At 41.4% G+C, this 18,698-nt stretch overlaps 1 protein-coding gene across 3 annotated transcripts; it reads left to right on the top strand.

The window, feature by feature from the left end:
* Positions 1-1,554: 1,554 nt before the first annotated feature.
* On the top strand, positions 1,555-18,263 carry stk11 (serine/threonine kinase 11). Of its 3 annotated transcripts, none has more exons than XM_069706148.1 (11): positions 1,555-1,740; positions 2,547-3,543; positions 9,494-9,577; positions 9,772-9,861; positions 10,185-10,317; positions 10,736-10,872; positions 11,016-11,143; positions 12,629-12,686; positions 12,887-13,080; positions 16,359-16,608; positions 17,461-18,263. In XM_069706148.1, exons 2-10 carry the CDS (start codon positions 3,260-3,262, stop codon positions 16,565-16,567), a joined length of 1,317 nt encoding a protein of 438 aa, XP_069562249.1. In that variant the 5' UTR covers positions 1,555-1,740; positions 2,547-3,259; the 3' UTR covers positions 16,568-16,608; positions 17,461-18,263. The 3 variants fall into 3 exon arrangements, with proteins under 3 accessions (XP_069562249.1, XP_069562250.1, XP_069562251.1); XM_069706149.1 differs by having other exon boundaries at positions 1,555-1,700; XM_069706150.1 differs by lacking the exon at positions 1,555-1,740 and adding an exon at positions 2,075-2,131.
* Positions 18,264-18,698: the final 435 nt, after the last annotated feature.

The following is an 18,698-nucleotide window of genomic DNA, read 5'->3' on the forward strand; positions in this document are numbered from 1 at the left end:
AACATATTTGGTAAACTCGATCTACAGTACATATCTGCTTATTAACTGTTTATTAGGAAACAAGTAGGAGTTTCACTCTCAGTTTATGGCACACCTGTGTGTATTCCAGTAATCATGCAGATAGTTTCATCAGTATTCATGTCTGCATGGCTCTGGACAGCAATGAGTCATTAATTAGGGCTGACCAGGCCCAAGCAGCCAGTGGTGGGGAGGGTGACACATCAGTGAAATCAGACCTTCAATTTGCCATTCCCCAGAGAGGTTTCCATGGGACAAATATAACTCTGAAATCTCAGCCAAGCAAGAGCCACTCGCTGACCACATCATCAATCAGGGGCAACTAAAGTTACAGTAGAAGGTAAATAAAGACAGTAACTAACCAATGCCACAGTGAGGTTTGTATTTTGATAGATTATTTTTATTGTGCATAAATTGACTTGGTCTGGAAAAAGAAAAAAGTACTGGAAAAATGTTGCAAGTTTCAAGGTGATGTCAGAAATGTATTTTGTTTGAAACTTTCCAAAAACTAAAAAAAAATTTAAATATCTTACAAGACAAAGAAATGGATAAAATCCTCACATTTAAGAAACCATCCGATTCTCTCACCTGCAGTGAAGAGTGGTCACGGATTTATAGGGACTGATTGACATTTTGTGTGAAAAGGAATGATTACTTATTTATTAAAATGTTTGCTTGTCATTTTTCTGTATGTTGATTACTTGAGAAATTGTCTCAGATCCATTTGGAATTGGTGGAGTCGGTGGTGGACTGAAACTAAGTACATTCACTCATTTACTGTACTTCAGTACAAATTTGAAGTATTTGTACTTGACCGAAATATTTTCATTTGATGCAATATTGTAAACTCTACTCCACTACATTGGTCTGACAGCTTTCGTTACCAGTTTACTTCTGAGACTGAAACTTTTCATACCATTCCTGTCACGTATCTTTAAATTTGGTGATTTTTTTTTTAATTATTTGAATGTTTGTGATAAATTTAAGGATTCATTCGTTCTTTATGAGTTATCCTATTTCATAAGCCAAATAATTGATTTAAAACCCTCTGGGATGAGCGGGAAAATATCACAAAGCTGAAACGAGGACTGTGTGTCAGCTTTAGAGATGCATTGTTCTCACATCGACTACAAACACATGATGATCATACAGAATATGATCCATTACTGTTGCTCAAACTAACCAATTGTAAAGTAGCTCAAATTATGTAATTTATTTTAATAATAAAACGCTGGGAGGGAGAATTTTCTGCATAGAGCGCACTTCTATTTTTATTCATTGGGATTTTGTTGATGAAAAAATATGTTTTACTTAGATAAGGTTTTGAATACAGGATTACTTTTTATTTTATACTTAAGTGTTTTCCCAGTGTGATTAGGCTACTTTTACTAAATTGAAGGCCCTGGATGCTTCTTATTTACTTCATATATATATTTATACACATATAAATATTGTCAGCTGTAGTTGACACGCTCGTCGTCCCTCCACAGTGCGCGAGGAGAAAACTTTGATTTGACGCATTAACGTTCGAGCTGTCAGCGCGAGACGGGGGGAGGTAAACAAGATGGCGACAACCTGAGTGGCAGGAGCAGCACGAAGAGTCAGAAAAGATCTACCGAGACCTTTTAAATACAACAACAACAACAAAAATCATCAACGCGCGAAGGACGGACACGGAAAAGGTAGAAATAAGCGCCGCGGCAGATTCGTAAAGGAGCTCAGGTGAGACCCGGGAGCTAGTTAGCTTCTGAACCGGCTAGCTAGCCGTTTACATTGGAATCCAAAGCGGCGTGCTAACTCCGGTTAGCTCGCGTTAGCTGGGTTTATTTGGTTTGTTCCTTCTGTGTCGGGGGCTGGTTTGGTTTGGGTTTTTTTTTTTTCCGAAGCTGACATCGGGTGAAGCATTTACCATGCCCCTCCTCTACTTGGTCGCTGGTCCACCGGCAGATGAGGAGGGAGAGGAGAGGAGAGAGGAGGAGGAGGGGGGGAGGGTGAAGTTGGCTAATGCTAATCTCAACGCCTGGCAAAGTTGGCTAGCTGCTGCTGCACGTTCACTGTTAGCTGCAGCTGTGTGACGACGTTTCGGGCTCCTTCTCCGATCCTCCACTTACAGGTCACAGGGAATCATCTACCGCTGTTTTAAAAGCACGTTTCTTAAGTTTTTGTTTGTTTGTTTTTTAAAAACCCGCATCGGTCGCTGAAGATGCGCGAAGTGACAGTTCGTGTTTTAGCGAGTCGGCTTCATTCAACACGAACTCGCTGTGCGAGTTAACAGTTCAACATCTCAAATGTTTTCGTTTCAGCCGACGAACTGAAGCGTTGATCATAATTCATTGTGCTTCTGAGTTTAATCCACGTGTCTACTTAAAGGGAGGACAGTCGTGTCGTGTCTCCTGTTAACCTCAAAACAGAGACTCGGTCATGTGTTGACGTCTGGACGGATTGTTTACTAAAGAGGGTTAACATGAAGCCATGTGTTTGTTTATGTTATTATTAACGTTTCTATTACCTTTGTTGTTGTTTTTTAGGCCCCAGACAGTATAAATCGTGGTGACATGGAGGACACCTGAGGACGGTTGGACACAGTGGATGGCTCGGTCGACCTCCAGGAGCCTGACTGACACCAGAGATCATCAGACTTACTGCTGCATGCTCTGGCTGTAGGACCTTTTGCTTGGATCCGGTCCAGCTGAACACGCTTACTTGTCCTGAGACAACTATGCTATGCAGCATGGAGCTTTTGACAGAAATGTGGTGCTGCGTGGCCTTGAAGCAAGACTGGCTGCCTCTACCTTAGGCTGCATGGTGTTAAATTCATATATGTGTGATTAACAGTGACGTTGAGTAGAATAACATTGTATAAGTAAAAAAAACAAGCAAATTTCTGTTCATCTGCACTCATCATAGACATATTACATAATGCACAGTTTAAAGCACTAACTCGGCACTGGACCCGACCCAAGGTTCTTCACCCCTTTTTTGCTCCTCCTGAGTGAAAGTAGCCCTAATGTTTACAGATTGGGATTGATCTCCCACCTCCTCCCTTAACTCTCAGGCCTGATTACTCCCTCTCCCATGTTCAGTATTTTGTAACTCACCTTGGAGAATTAAAATACTCGGCGCAGGGCTGAAAGGTTACCAGTGGATTACTCCACAGCAGCAATCAGCTATTTGCAAAAAAAAAAAAAAAAAAAAAAAATTTGCACAGGAGGCTCAAGCTGTAGTTGCTGAACTATCAGTCATGAGTACCGGGGAGCTGCATCATCTTGACTATCTCAATGAAAATGAACTGATGGAAATGGATACCTTCATTCACCGCATAGACTCCACAGAGGTGATCTACCAGCCTCGAAGGAAGAGGGCAAAGCTGATAGGAAAGTACTTGATGGGGGATCTGCTCGGAGAGGGATCTTATGGCAAAGTCAAAGAAATGCTGGACTCAGAGACACTTTGTCGCAGGGCTGTCAAGATACTAAAAAAGAAGAAGCTGAGGAGGATTCCCAATGGAGAAGCCAATGTGAAAAAGTGAGTGTTTGTTCTTGTGCCTTTCTCTGCACTTTTTCATTTAAATCATAACCTCTTATTTGTACACAGTCACTTATACATGCATCTTGCAATGTCTTTTAATTTGGGCATAGTGGCTATCCCTCGATACAGCAGCATTGCCTTGGCTGTAATGCTTGATCTAAATATGAGTTAATTAATTTGAGTCACCACAATGGAAATGTAATGAATCTTTCAACAGTCAAATGGTCTTCTTAGGACTGTGCCTCAGTGAGAATGGCCTTTCATGCCTGTCCGCCACTCTTCATTATCCATCTCTCCTGCCTAATCACGCACAACTTTAAACTTTCATATCAAAAACGTTGATTCAGGTATTTAACTTGGACCCTCCAATGCATCGATGATAACTCATCATATTGTGACACGTGTAGTTCTCTGAAGGAGAAAAAAAAAAAAACAGCCACAAAAGTTAAAAAAAAAAAAAAAATTCTCAGAACTTGTCCCATGTGTCAGCAATTCCCATGATTTTACAGGATCATTTTAAATGGTATTTCTTCTCTGACCTCTTCTGGTTGAGGGTTTAATGTCTGTTCCACCTCTGACCAGCATCACTGTTGGGTTTGGTATGAAGTGTATTGGTTTTCCCTTGTAACCCCACTCAACAGTGATTAGAAGTTGCTCCTAAAACTCCCTAAATACACCGATGCATTCCTGCATCGAGGTGAGCAATTTAGCCACTCGAGGCGAGAACAAAACATGATTTTCAAATGTTAGAAGACCTTTTCCAAAATAAAACTAACTATTCATTATTAACAAATTGGTGATTAAAATCAGGAAACAGCTGATGAGACAAATGAGCAAAACTTTCATTGTGACGATGTTCATCGCCTCGACAGTCATCTGTACTCGTGCAATGTGTTGAGGTTTGATATGTAGCCATACAAATGAGATAAAAATATATATATATATATATGTTAAAACATGCAACTCTTTTAATCTGACAAAACAACTTCAAAAAAATGCAATTTAAATTCAATTATTTTGAAGTGTCCATAATAAAGGAGGGGATGTCAGGTTACAGTGAGTTAACTTGCATGTCATTCAGGTGGTCATTGTCAGCTATTTGCAATAACCTAATTTTACAATAGTAGCGTTAACAAGAAACCTGCTTGCCTTAATCCAGGTGTAAAAGTTAGAGAAACTCCATTAACAGCTGGATCTTTTCTACAGAAACAACCTCTGTAATGACAGTTGTTGCCTCAACCAAATTCCTCTCAATAACTAGCTTTAGTGTTTGAGCTTTGATGTAGGCCATGCAACCCGAATCGTCTTTCCAATCTGCATAACTCAAGGACTAGTAATAAGATAATCATAAGGAACCTGTAACTTGTATAAGTACAAGTAATCATATCACAATGTATTACTTCATCGATTATTTGTTCTACCCTAAACATTTCACGACATTAACAAAATCACAGAAATAATTTCTTCATAGCTGCATGTAAAGTGACTAACAATGTAGTCTGTCCTTGTTTTCCACAGTTGCTCTCTCTCTCTCTCTCTCTCTCTCTCTCTCTCTCTCTCTCTCTCTCTCTCTCTCTCTCTCTCTCTCTCTCTCTCTCTCAGTTTCCTGATGAGCATCAGAAGTTTTAATCACAGCAGTTATATTAAATATTACTCCAGCCCTTCGCTCTGGGTCTGCGCTAATTATAGAGCAGGCTTTAGAAAACTGTCGGAATGAGTTCACACAGAGAGAAAGAAGAGCTGCAAGATATGGTGCTTTTAGGCCTGCAGACAAAACGGCCGCAGAAGAAGCTTGAAACGCCTGTGATAACTGCTCAGCGCGAATCATTTTGCTGGGGCCGTCATTTTAACTTGTATTATCTGGTATTCAGTCTAGCTTTTACAGAAGTTTATCATTCTAAGACAGACAGCTTTGAGAGAAGAAATACCACATTTTCCCTGCTAGTAGTTAGTAATTTGGGACTAAAAGAACCTGTCAGCAGCTAAACAACAACAACAGCTACAGTACTCCATCAGAGTCTACACGAGCTCTGTTCAGTCATGGTGATGTCCTGCACTCAGAAGCATTATGAGTGCTAGCAGCCCAATCCTAAATTTACCAACAAACAATACTGCAAATTACTAAAATGCACAGTAGATATATACACTAAAGCAAAGCAGATATATAAAGTTTATTTATTTGTTCAACAATTTTTTGCTTTTAACAAAATCCATCAACAATAATTCATGAATTGATAATTCCTATTGTGAAGTTACCGCTCTTACCTAAATCAATTTCTTACAGTTCCTTATAAGTAGTAATTTCACCTGGAGTTGATGTATTATTGATCAAAACCCAATGAATCACTTTGAAACTTCCACCAAGAAAAAGGATGCTCTAAAGTCCAGTAAAAACAAATCAATTCTAAATTAAAAATCAGAACCCCCTTTACAATGATGCTCTTAGATAGATAGATAGATAGATAGATAGATAGATAGATAGATAGATCGATAGATAGATAGATCCATACATACATACATACATACATACATACATACATACATACATACATACATACATACTTTATTAATCTCACAAGATAGATACTTTATTAATCCCACAAGGGGACATTTCTTTGAACTGGTGCAGTGTTTGTTATTGGAGGTTGTCCCCAGATCACCTGTACTCACGAGTGGTTTTAGGTTAAATCCACCCGAATATGCAAAGTCCAGCTACTTGTGTTGATTTTCTGCCTAAAACCTCAGCAAAGTAGAAGCTTAAGTATTTGGAGCAATTCTATAATGTTGTTATATAAAAGTACCGACAGGAAGGATCATGCCAGAACATTTGAAAGACTGAATATCTCAATAAGGTCAGACATAATAAAAAGTCCTTGTGAGAAGGCCACTAAGCCCCTAATGACCAATGACAGCTCTGTATAAAGCTCACGTGTTCACCAAAAGTGACGGCAGAGGGTAAAATGAAAACTGCAAAACAGGGAAATCCTGCAGGAAAACCTACTGTGGTCTGCAAGAGAAGTGCAGCTTGTGAGATGGTTTATTTCCCAGAGAGACAATGAATCTTTTCTCTTCCTCACGATGTGCAACATCTAAAATCCAATCCAGAGTCTGGGACTGAATTTACATCATATTAAATCACAGGGTCTGTTCCATTGAAGTATTCATTTCATCTGGACTTGATGTGTTATTCTTTTACACCATTTTACAGTGACCTTTAACAACAAAGAATAATGGTGTAAGACTGTTATTTCCACATATGAAAAGCTGATTTATTTATTTATTTTTTAAATCAGATTCAGAGCTGTAATTCTTAATCTCATTTCTTAAGGAAGTAGGTTAAATAGTTGGACAGTCCATTATTTTGTGTTCACTATTTGTTAAATCTATTGGTATAAATTCATTGAGACTGTTGTTTGTTGTTAGAAATGAGATTAATGATGAAATCAGCTACTTTGAGGGTTTGGATACCAAGTATCGCACAGCAGATAAAAAGCAACTTGACTTTAAAAAAAATATTATTTCAACCCAAATTGCCATAAGTACGTTTCTTCTGGGATTTTTATATTTTTAGACCAAAGCTGCAGTGGTACATGGTGGTGTCACTTCTGTTAATGAAACCATAGCAGTGTCCCCTGATGTGTGAAATTGGTTTGTCTGTGTGTTTCATGTTTTTTTCTTCTTGTACATCTCTCTCCCTTTGGAGGCGGAGGCCTTAAGCTTAGTCCTGTCTGTGCGTGGAAAGACCTAGAAGCCCCGAGCTTCTCCATTCAGCGTCTGTTTGGCATTCCTGTCGACCAAACACTTCCTGCTTTTACAGTGTTGCCATAGGGATGGGCATGCTCATGCTGGCCTTGATTGAGCAATGCCGCTTCTGTTTCTATGGTAACACGGCCTAGAATGCCATGCCCCAGTCTGGAATGACAGGAGCACATGACACATGGACATACCTTAAACTAGACTCAGACTCTGGACGAGCGCAGTGGAGATGCAGATTTCGATCGGTTGTTTATGTTCCCGGTGCGTGACAGAGTTGCTGCCGTATCGCTGAGTGTTGAAATCCTTTCAGCTCTGCAGCCTGCAGGCCTTGAACGCACCACATCCATTTGTACAAATTTGAACTCAGACTGCGGCTGAACTGCAGCAGTCTCTGCGCCTTCAGTGGCAGCGTGGCCTCCGTTTTATGATTTTGTTTTATGGAAATGAGCTGTAATCTTGAGTCAGTGTGGTTTGCTACATTTTAGACGTGTCCTCTCCGCTTGCTGTTCAGTTGAATATCAGACGCAGTATATAGCTTCAAATAATGCTATTTATTATGCCGTCCCACTCTACGATCATAGTTCTGCTTTACATGTGCATAAGGCAGCCGTGTCTGTTTCCCAGTGCGGTGATGCAGCAGGAACTGCTTGTGTGCCTGAAAGCGAGAAGCTGACTCGGCTCAGAATATCCATTTGTCAGTAGTAAGGTTGTGTTTAAGGCAAAGGACTGACACAGCTTGTAAACTGCAGGGTAATAAGGGACAGCAAAGCTCCAAAGCGTTTTTTTATGAGAAGACAAATGATGCCTCTGCGCTGTAGCAGCCAGGAGAGTTTTATTTATTTTAGACACTGACGGACCTCCTTCATACATTTAATCAAACGTATTGCCACAAAAAGCAAAGCAAACGGCACGATTTTTTTTATCCTCTACAATCCTCTTAAATTTTACAGAGACTAAAAATGTATCCTATTTACCTTATTTTCTTTACACTGAGTATGTTAAGTTACAGAAATGGTAAAGACAGAAGTGCGCTGCAAGCCATGGTGTCAGACAAAGCTGTGGTGCTGCTGCTTTTTAGCATCCCGCCATGAAGCAGGGAGATGACTCAAACAGTTTGCAGTCTTTCAGGGACTACCAGTTTGAGGGTTTTACTTCAGTGGGTTTTGCATGAATAAAAGACAAATATTTGCTCCTGCTCTCCATCCACTGCAACATGAAGCACGACCGTCAGAAAAGCTGCCTGGTTTTCGGTGTAGAACTGAAACGATTACAGAGGAAAGTTAAGGTACCTGCTGCTTAATAAAACACAACACTGGTCGTGTTATGCAACGATGTTAACAATGCAGCAGTGAGACGAATGTTAAAACTTCCTCATACTAATGAAAATATGCAGAGATACAAGCGCTACCACGTGTATTGACTTGAGGGCGGATTCTAAATCAGATCTTTTTCATGCTTCCTGCGCGTGTGCAGCTGTGGATCGAGTGCCGGAGGGGGGAGTCTGGGTTTCTGCTCTTCGTCCAAAACCAGATTCATTAGCGTCCTCGCTCACAGCTCTCTGATGAATGTTGAGTCTCCCGGGGTTTTGCCACGCTGTTGATTTAAACATCTCCTCGAGTAGCGAAGTGAACTGTCAGGTTATCTGTCTTTATAATGAGACCGGTGTAATTGACTGCTGCTGCACTCGTCCACCAGGCTGTTTTCGATGGGGACACATTTCTTGGAGTTGGGCTCCACTGACAAAATCCAACACTATGACACATTACCGCTGAACTTAATAATTCAGTATCAAGTCCCGAGGAATATAAAGTCTGATGTAGTAGCATTCTTGCAGTTCTATTTTCTCTTAATCACATTTTGCAATATCTCACTTTAGTTTTTCTTTTAATTTAATGACATGATCTTCTCTTAATTTATATTTGTTGAATGTTTACCAAATTGCTAAATCAATTTTGAATAATGCTGTTGATAAAGAGTCACTCGTGTCTCTCCCCTGCTTGACAGCTTATTAGAAATCCCAGTAATAAAACCAATAATACACTTGTGCCAGTGTGCTGATGTACGGTACCTGGCCTTTAGCCTACATTCACAGCAGACTTGGTATTAAATGATATTAACCCTCCTTCTCATGTATATTTGCTTACTATATCTTTTCCATGTCCGTTCTTCTTCGTCTTGTGTCCATTTATAGGGAGATTCAGCTGCTAAGAAGACTCCAACACAAGAATGTGATTCAGTTGGTGGATGTGCTCTACAATGAAGAGAAGCAGAAAATATATCCTTAAGCTGCTGAATGAGTCTATATTAGTTGATTTTTAACATGAATGATTTTAGACTGTATATGTTGCCGTGGGTTATTTCTGTGCTTAGATCCCATTTCTGTGTATCAGTTTTCAGCTTTATTTTTAGCTCACATTATTAAAGGAGCTATTTGTTTGGTTTGGTAAATTCCCTTGACTCCCGATTTACGTATATGGTGATGGAGTATTGCGTTTGCGGGATGCAAGAAATGCTGGATAGCGTCCCAGAGAAAAGGTTTCCAGTATTTCAAGCTCACGGGTAAGTCTCTTCTTCTCTCTCTCTCTCTCCTCTCTCTCTCTGCTATATTTAGTCTGAGCTTCTCTGCAGCCCCTGCTCCAGGACTAAGTTTAGATCAGAGACTGAAGGGCCTCTACTGTTACAATAACTGACAGTAGATTGTGGGGATGTCTGGTCAGTGCTGCAAAGCTACTGAAGTACAAAAGTACAAAGTGATGAAGCTTTATCTGACCACAGTGATACATTCTTTGCTGTGCTAATTGTTTATAGGATGGTTCGCTTGCACTCCTCTTTTGACGGTGTCCATAAATCTCTGTGGCTTTCTCTGTTGTTGTTCCTTTCAGGTACTTTTGCCAACTCTTAGATGGCCTTGAATATTTGCACAGCCAGGGAATAGTTCACAAAGACATTAAACCAGGAAATCTGCTGCTGACCACAGACGGGGCACTTAAAATCTCCGACCTTGGAGTAGCAGAGGTGAGTGTTCTCATAACTACTATATTTCAGCAACTCAAACTTCTAGTCATTCTTGGAAATGGGAAGTGGAAATCTTGAATATGGTATATATGACTTAAATGTTATTTTGTGGAGCTCAAATATTCACAAAACGGGCAGTTAACAGTTGACAGCACTTTTTCCACACACTGGAAACTGGAAATAGTTTCTATATTGGTTTATAATTCTGTGATTCTTTCTTTCATTTGTCATTTCAGTATTTCTTCTGTATTTGTTTGTGCAATTTAATTTTGCCTACATATGTCTATCCTCTCAATGTTTTGAAAGGAAAAGACGACAAACTCCCCAGTTATTTCATAAATAATATTTGCAGTTGAATAATTAAAGAAACATTACCTAAAATTCATAGAAGTTGTACTCTCACTGCCATATTTTGCAGGCCCTTCACCCATTTGCAGAGGATGACACGTGTCGCACCAGTCAGGGCTCTCCAGCCTTCCAGCCTCCAGAGATCGCCAATGGACTGGACACCTTTTCAGGGTTTAAAGTGGACATTTGGTCTGCTGGAGTAACACTGTAAGTAATACTCTTTGAAATTGTCTTACTTTTTTTTATTATTTTTAAAAAAAAAAATTTTTACCATTACACCGTCGTCTACCTTCAAGATCAACAAACCGAGTCTCTCTTGCTGCTCTTGACTTTCACTTCTCCCCACTTAGATACAACATTACAACAAGTCTGTATCCGTTTGAGGGAGACAACATCTATAAGCTATTTGAGAACATTGGAAAAGGAGACTACACTATCCCTGAGGAGTGTGGACCCCTCCTGTCAGACCTGCTGCAAGGTAAGTGTTGGCCAGGGACAAATTTTTAACCTCAAGGAGGAATTACATTTCCTTTGTAAGGTGTTGGCATGGCAACGCACCTACACTGTAGGAGCTGGTCTATAGTTTAAAGCAGAATTCATTCATTGAATACCATACCTCAGTTGATGTCTGCGTCATGCATTATTAGGCAGTGTCATGCATCCCTTTTAATGGTGATGAAAAGGTTCTCTCTTAATATGTTGTAGTTGTAGTTTACAAAATGCAGGTTTCTGTAGCTTTACAGAAGAGGACAATATTGGAAGGAATTGGCCAGGCATCCAGTGACAGTAATAAATGACCTGTGCCTGCAGGTAGCTCTGTGATCATTTCAATGTGCATCCAGTAGGTGGTGCTGTGACACTGAAAGTCACCGTGACTTCTCAGCAGGCCAGGTTTCCTCCAAACTGTAGAAATCCCTCCAGCTGTTGATGTAGTTTCCATTGATCTGGAGCCAGCAGCAGAATACTAAACACCTCATAGTCAGGCGTCGTTTTTCCTGAGTGTAATGCTGCAATGCCCCTTGTAAGAACAAAGATGAGTCAAGAGTCTTTAATTATGAAACAAATAATCGGCTGTAAGGGAGCAAACTATAACTGCCTGCACAATCCAAGAGGAATGTTGGGAAGATTGCGTTCATACCAACAAATGATATCAATGAAAGCTGAATGTCTCAGTACTATTCCAGCCTTTTATCCAGCTCAGCACGTTTTTGTCCTCGAATGGAAATGAACCCCCTATACACGGGTTCCTTAACTGTGCAGCTTTTACCTCCACATTTAAAATCACTTTATGTCGAATGGAGGTATTTTGAACACTTTATCCGTTGCAGTGAATCAAATGTTTAACAGTGAATAAAGGTGGGGGAAAAAAACGCCCTAATTTAGTTGCTGTTGTAAAACCCATTGAGCCTCTATCCCCCATTTTGTGCGAGTGTGTGACGTCTGTGTGTGATGACGCAGCACCTGAGAGATAGTCAGTCCATAATTACATGGTCTAAAATAAGCCCAGTGCCACAAAAGGTGTCCTTCAGCAGGCGCAGCACTACTATCAGCACTCTGCATACTGCCCTTTTCTGCCTGCTGGGAGACAATTACATTATGAGGATAGGCACTGCATCACTTCTGCCTTATCACATTGACATTCTGCTTTTCCCACAGATTCATCCCACATTATGGTGATTACATTGCTACAGCTGTTACACTACTCGTAGTGATGTTTCCGTACTGTACCTCATTGACTCCCTAAGCTATACAGGATGCTTTGACATACAGTGATGAATGACATTATTACTCCCAGCAATTAATGTTCCCTGAATGAGTTTGTAGTCTGTCTGCCGGTAGCCCTCCCCTCATTGCTGCCGCCTCCCACCACTTTATGATAAACGCTCTTAGAAAGAGATTTGAGCGGAGAAATCGTTGAGGATTGTTGTGATTAAATTCACCTTTCACAATGTGTGTTTTTCAGGAATGCTTGAGTACGACCCTGCCAAGAGGTTTTCCATACAGAACATAAGGCAACACAAGTGAGTGATTTAATATCTGGAATTTATAATGTCGTGCATCATGACTGGCAGTCCCTGCTACTGTCGGCGTTTCTTTTAACTGTACATATGACTTGTGTGGAAATTTTAATTGTACGTGTAGAACTCCTGACCTACAGAAAGTGTTTGGGAAACTTAATCAAAAAACAAAGATTAATCTGTCCCTCTCAATACCCTGCCAGCTGGGTTCGGAAGAAACACCCCCCATCTGAGCCCCCTGTGCCCATCCCTGCCAACGCAGAGAGCAGGGACCCTTGGCGGAGTATGACGGTTGTGCCCTACCTGGAGGATCTGCATGGCTACACGGAGGAGGACGATGACGAGCTCTATGATGGGGAGGATGAGATCATATACACTCAGGACTTCACAGTGCCAGGTAAGAGCCAAGACGATTCTGACAAGCGGTCTTGAAATGGATTAAATGTTTGGGGCTCTTTTACTGCATAGTAAAGGAGCAGTCAGTCATTAGGAAGGGTCTTTGGTGTTTTGGTTAGTACTCTATGCTTTCTGTTTGCGAGTTGGCTCGTCAGCTGCTTCCTCCACTTGTATGATCTATCCTTTCCAGAGATGCAGCACGGAGAAAGTCATCGCTGTATTCGACATCAAACCACCTCCTTGTGTTAAAATGGGGTTAAAAACTGACACATTGACACATGACCCACATTGTGCTGTGGCCTGTGACTGAAAGCCATAGAGCAATAGAAGCCATACACAGTTCACTTCACTAGGAAATTATTTTGTTTATATTAAAATCATTTGAACAGCGCAGTCCTATTTCTGCCATCTTTTAGTGCTGCTTTTTGTCCCATCGAGGTTTCATCCTCTTTGTTGTCTTCCTCCCCCAACATCTCATTTTTAGGTGGTTGGGAAACTTTTGGACTCTTGTGTTACAAATACAAAGTTTATTTTACATAGTTACAATTAAAATGTTGAACATGACTCAGCAGTTTGTAATTATCAGAGGCTGTTTGTTTTAATGAAGGGTTTGCCTCTTGGATTACGAAATATGAACCTTTCTGACTTCACAGTGCTGTTTCTCACAGTGCAGGTCAGTGTACTAATTAGCAGGAATTTGTGACTTTATCTGATAATCAAACTTCATTTTATTTACTCTAGTCTGACATTGTGCTCATGTTTGCTAATTTTCTGTTGAAAGCAGAGGGTTTTGTTCTGTTTTGCCCAAATCAGTCAGTTGAGTGACTTGTCTCATCTGCCAGCATCATTTTCAGTTGATATTTAGAAGATCATTAAACATTTTTCACACAAATCAAAGCATTAAATCCTTTTCAGAGCTGCATTAATTTAATTCCGGCTTGACCACATAGCCAGTTATGTATGAAGACCAACATCCCTATTTATAAACCCCCTACTAAGGTCTGATTGGTTGATTGTTCATTTAGACTTTATCAATCCCACAGTGGGGAAATTTAATCATCACAGCAGCATAAAAACACAAAAAGGTGCACACCATAAGAAAAAAAATTACAAATACGTATACATAAAATAAGATGGTTAAAAATAATTATTTTAGAGAAAAAAAATAAGAGCAATGAATAAATACACACACACATACTATATACACAAAAACAAATAAAATAAAACAAATAAATACAGCTTGGGATGAATGAAAAGTGTCAGGTGCTATGAAATGAAATAAAATTCATTGCAACGTCACTTATATGGTGGTGTTGAATAGTCTGACAGCTGTCGGGACAAACGACCCGCGGTAGCGCTCTTTCCTACACCTACTGGAGTAAAACCTTTTTGAGGCAGACATTTTTAACTTGTCGCGGTAGGAAAATCAGCGTGGAGTCGATAACGGCTCGGTTCCGTGAAGAGTCCCAGTATGCCAGGATTTCCCCAAGTTGTGTGCATCTGACGTCAGTACACGTGTGCTTTCCCTGCTGAAATTTGTGCATCAGGGATGTCAGAAAGTTGGTAGTCGGTACCAGTACCGTTGATATTCTTCAATTCTCGAGACCAATTTCGTGCCTCTGAAAAGCTTCAGATATAGTTGGCTGTGTGCGTTTACATCCTCGTCATGCTGATACTGTGAACCGACAGTTATCATGTATAGCGCAAAGAAAACCAGAGGCTGCTACACACACACACACACACACACACAGTGTGCTAACACAAACACGCCCACTGCAATATGTTGACAGGCGGAACAACAATGACCGTGGCTACTAACATTATTAGCAGCACCCAGAGCTTCTGTTGTGAGCTATGCCGCGTTATCCTTCCTTTAACACAGTTAGCTTTGTGTGTGTGTGTGTGTGTGTGTGTGTGTGTGTGTGTGTGTGTGTGTGTGTGTGTGTGTGTGTGTGTGTGTGTGTGTGTGTGGAGAGAGCGTTATTAAAACATGCATTTCACACTGACTGTAACATTTCAGGATGTGAACAGTGTGATGACGTGTTGTTAATGTAAAATGAACACCTGAAACTCTCTCGCTGTGAATTCCGTGTACACGTGTTTGTCTGAAGCATCTCCTCCTTTTGTGCTCCGTGACACCGTTTCCATTCTGGCTTTTGGTCATTTCAAACTTGTCCCTTATCGTCCAACTCAAACACTAAATGTGTTTGGTTTTTGTTTTACGAGTTGCAGCAGACCTGTTGCTGCACACGTTATCACTGTCCAGTATCTCCAGTCCCCACGGTCAAATAAAGTGTTTCCGGCACCAACAAGCAACAAGAACCGTCACGTTTTCAGAATTTGGTGTTGATTTGGTGTCAGTTATCGTGACATCTCATAGTGTGTCTTGATTCAGAGGTTTGGAAAAGAGCTTTGTCAAATCCTGTTCGGCTCAGTTTTAGAAAATGCTGATATGTTTCCATTAATTAACTGTGTACAAACTTTTACCTGCTGCTGGCAGACTTTGTGTTGATTACATATTAACAGCATCGTTATTATTTGATTGAACTCATTCCCCGAGTCTTCTTTGATCATCCGCCCCCCCAGAATTCAGATCTTTTATCTGTTGCTAGGCAACAGCCAGTAATAATAAATGCAGTAGTCGTTGTCGGGTATCTAGAAGTGGTGCCCCACATAAAAACCAAATGGAGCTGCAGAATGTGAATGAAGTGATCTAAAAATAGTCCGGTTGAATTGGTTTTGGTGTGGGAGTGTGAATGGTTTTCCAGTTTTCACTCCCACGCGCACAGATCTGTCACTCACAATGTTTCATGTGAATTAAATAACCGTGTGTAAATTAAACGACTATTTGACCTGGTGTTTCTCTGAAGCAGCTCTCTGCTTCAATATTCTCCTCCAGTGTTACAGTTTTTAAAGTGTGGGAACTCAATGAAAGTTGCTCAAGACCCTGTACAGTGAAAAAAAAACAAAAAAAACACGTTGCATTAAGGGTTAGCTCCAACTTCTCACCTGGTTCACTTCCTGTTCTTGTAGGTTACTATTTCTCCCACATTCCTCAATTGTTTGTCTTGACATTTGAATTAGCATTTGAAACTTTCAATTCCCATCTTAACAACACCAGTCAACAGTTTTTTTGCAGCAGCAGCAGGTCTGGTGATTTCCATCCATTTCATCACTCGCTCATACTATCAACTCGCATCTTCGAAGAAGCCGTCGGCACTTATGGACGGTGATGGTATCTGATGGATTTGTCTTTAGCCTAATGATTGTGTCTTTTAGGACAAGTGGCTGAAGAAGATCAGGATCAGGGGAACGCAGACCACAGTCCAGCTGTAGCCAAGCCCGTTTGTGTGAACGGGACAGAAGGGGGGTCTCTGAACAGCAAGGCCAAAGCCGAACGCCGGTCCTCCTCCTCGTCCAACCCCTCGCGTAAAGGAGTCTCCACAGCCAGCAAAATCCGCAAGCTCTCCACCTGCAAACAGCAATGACCTCCCTCTCCCCCTTTTCTCCCCTGGCAACAGCCCACCTGGTGAGTGTGTGTGTGTGTGTGTGCGTGCGCGTGTGTGTGGTTTCTACAGGGAAGCTGTGATTGAATTTGTCCGATTGAAGGACACCTTTCATACAGGCAAAAGAGGGAAAGAAAGATAAAGAAACTCTTAAGGAAAACAGGTGCTGCAGATCCAGATAAAACGTGGGAGATGAGAATGCATTAGAACAGAGTGAGATGTAGAGAGAAGGAGGAGGAGGAGGAGGAGGAGGATTAGGAAATAAGGGAGGGGAAAGGGAACCAGTGTTGATATTCAGCGAGCAGTGCGCTGACTCACCACCGATCCCCAGGCAAACACACGGGCGTTTTCCTATACAGTCACACAAACTACATATGGACTGCTCCTGTCTTGGTGCAGATCTTTCTCTCCGTTAGGATCACAGCTCTTCGAGGGTTCGGCTTCCTCTCATTCAGTCGAAGTGGGGCACAGTTTTGCTGCAAGCGTACACGTAGATTTAACAGGTCGTCCTCCTCTTTTTCGGGTTACCGCCCACAGCTGCTCTTTCTGTCTTCACGTACGAACCACTCAGCGGCGCGAGGCTGTTTGTCATGGCTGCAGTGCAGAAGAGGATGCTGCGTGTTAATTTGTTCAGGGGATGACTCACCCTGGATGGAGATAAAGTGGGCTGTTTGGATGTTTGTCTCTCTCTTTCTCACCATGTGGGTTGAATCTTTCCGTGTTAACAGTACCAATTAGGACGTGTCTTGTAATACATCTGTCATACTATTCAGTTTTATCGCAGGGAAAGTTGTTGTTGGTGATGGTATGTGTTGAAATTAAAAAAAAAAAAAAAATCTACATCTCAGACTTCTGTCGTATTCTTTCCCTCTCAGGTTGATCTGTCCTTGTCCTTCTGTGTCTGGAGTCCTCACAGTTGTGGGAGAAACCTGCTGACGTTAATGCCCCCCGCCCCAACCCCCCACCCCCCTCCTCCACCCTCCCATACCTCCTTGGACCACCTCTATCAAAGATGCGGTATGAGTAACGGCGAGGAGGAGGAAGACGAGGAGGACAGCATGAAAAGTTTTGTTGTTTTTTTTTTTTGCTCTGAGACTGAGGCACTAGCTGTGAAGGCAGTGTTCATTTTCTCCAATATTTTGGCTCCTTTCGACTTGTGTCATCCGGTTCTGACCTCTAGTCACCCCCGCACCCCTCCCTTCCTCCCTCCCACACCCCCCCTCTCCATCCTGCCACCTTCAAGTGTTGCACCAGACGTTATGGACACCATCAACCCTCCTCCCCAGCTCCCACACCTCTCACCCCACCTTCTGTTTTTATGTGACGACCTTTTGTTTTTACAGAATCCTAATGGCAGTTTTTAAGACACATTGTCATGTGTAAAAAAAAAATTAAAGAGGAAAAAAAAAAAACCCAACATGAAAGTTATGAATAATTCTATATTTAAATCTATGATGAGAATGATTATGATAGTACTACCACCTACATAAAAACTGCATGCTGTATAGAGCTGGGAGAAAGGGAATGTGCTTGGTTTGTGGACAGACTGAAGCCTTGAGAGCCACCGCTGACCTGTTGGGGATTTTTGATTTCCATTTAGTTTTTTTTTTTTTTCTTTTTTTTCTTTTTCCAATGAATATTTTTTAATTATTATTTATATAAAATATATCCCAAACAGGCTGTTTTGTTGGATGATCTTTTCTGTTTAAGTTCAAGTTGAGCATAGTTTTGTTATGCAATACAGCTCAGTGGTCTATGCCTATGTTCCTTTTGTTTTGTTTGTTGTTATTTTAAGTGTTAAACCCTCGATAGGAAGACTGCACGCTCCTCTCCGGTGTCTGCAACCATTTTGTAGTCGGGGCCGACGCAAGCTCAGCTGCAGGCAGTGTGCCCTATCAATCGCCTGTTTTCCAGCGAGGCTCTTTGTTGCGCCGATCACATCGGCGGGAGCCCTGCCCCCCTCTTACGCAGCCAGGCCCATCATCAGCTCCTCACTGGGAATAGATCAGAGAGCAGGTGAGTCACGACTGTGAGTGAGGGAGGGAGGGAGGGAAGGAGGGAGGGAGGGAGCAGCGCTTCCCACGTCAGCAAGGTCGGCAGAGAGGTTCTCCGC

This window comes from Brachyistius frenatus, unplaced genomic scaffold (assembly GCF_029030835.1).
Source record: "Brachyistius frenatus isolate BFR_SWC_R1_liver_20210118 unplaced genomic scaffold, ASM2903083v1 Contig_61, whole genome shotgun sequence".
Classification (NCBI taxonomy): domain Eukaryota; kingdom Metazoa; phylum Chordata; class Actinopteri; family Embiotocidae; genus Brachyistius; species Brachyistius frenatus.

Excerpts from the sequence above, each read along its gene's own strand:
- stk11 (XM_069706148.1), top strand. The coding sequence starts at position 3,260 with ATGAGTACCGGGGAGCTGCATCATCTTGACTATCTCAATGAAAATGAA. Across the intron at positions 11,144-12,628 it reads CCTGTCAGACCTGCTGCAAG|GAATGCTTGAGTACGACCCT; the intron begins GTAAGTGTTGGC and ends TGTGTTTTTCAG. Across the intron at positions 13,081-16,358 it reads TCAGGACTTCACAGTGCCAG|GACAAGTGGCTGAAGAAGAT; the intron begins GTAAGAGCCAAG and ends TGTGTCTTTTAG.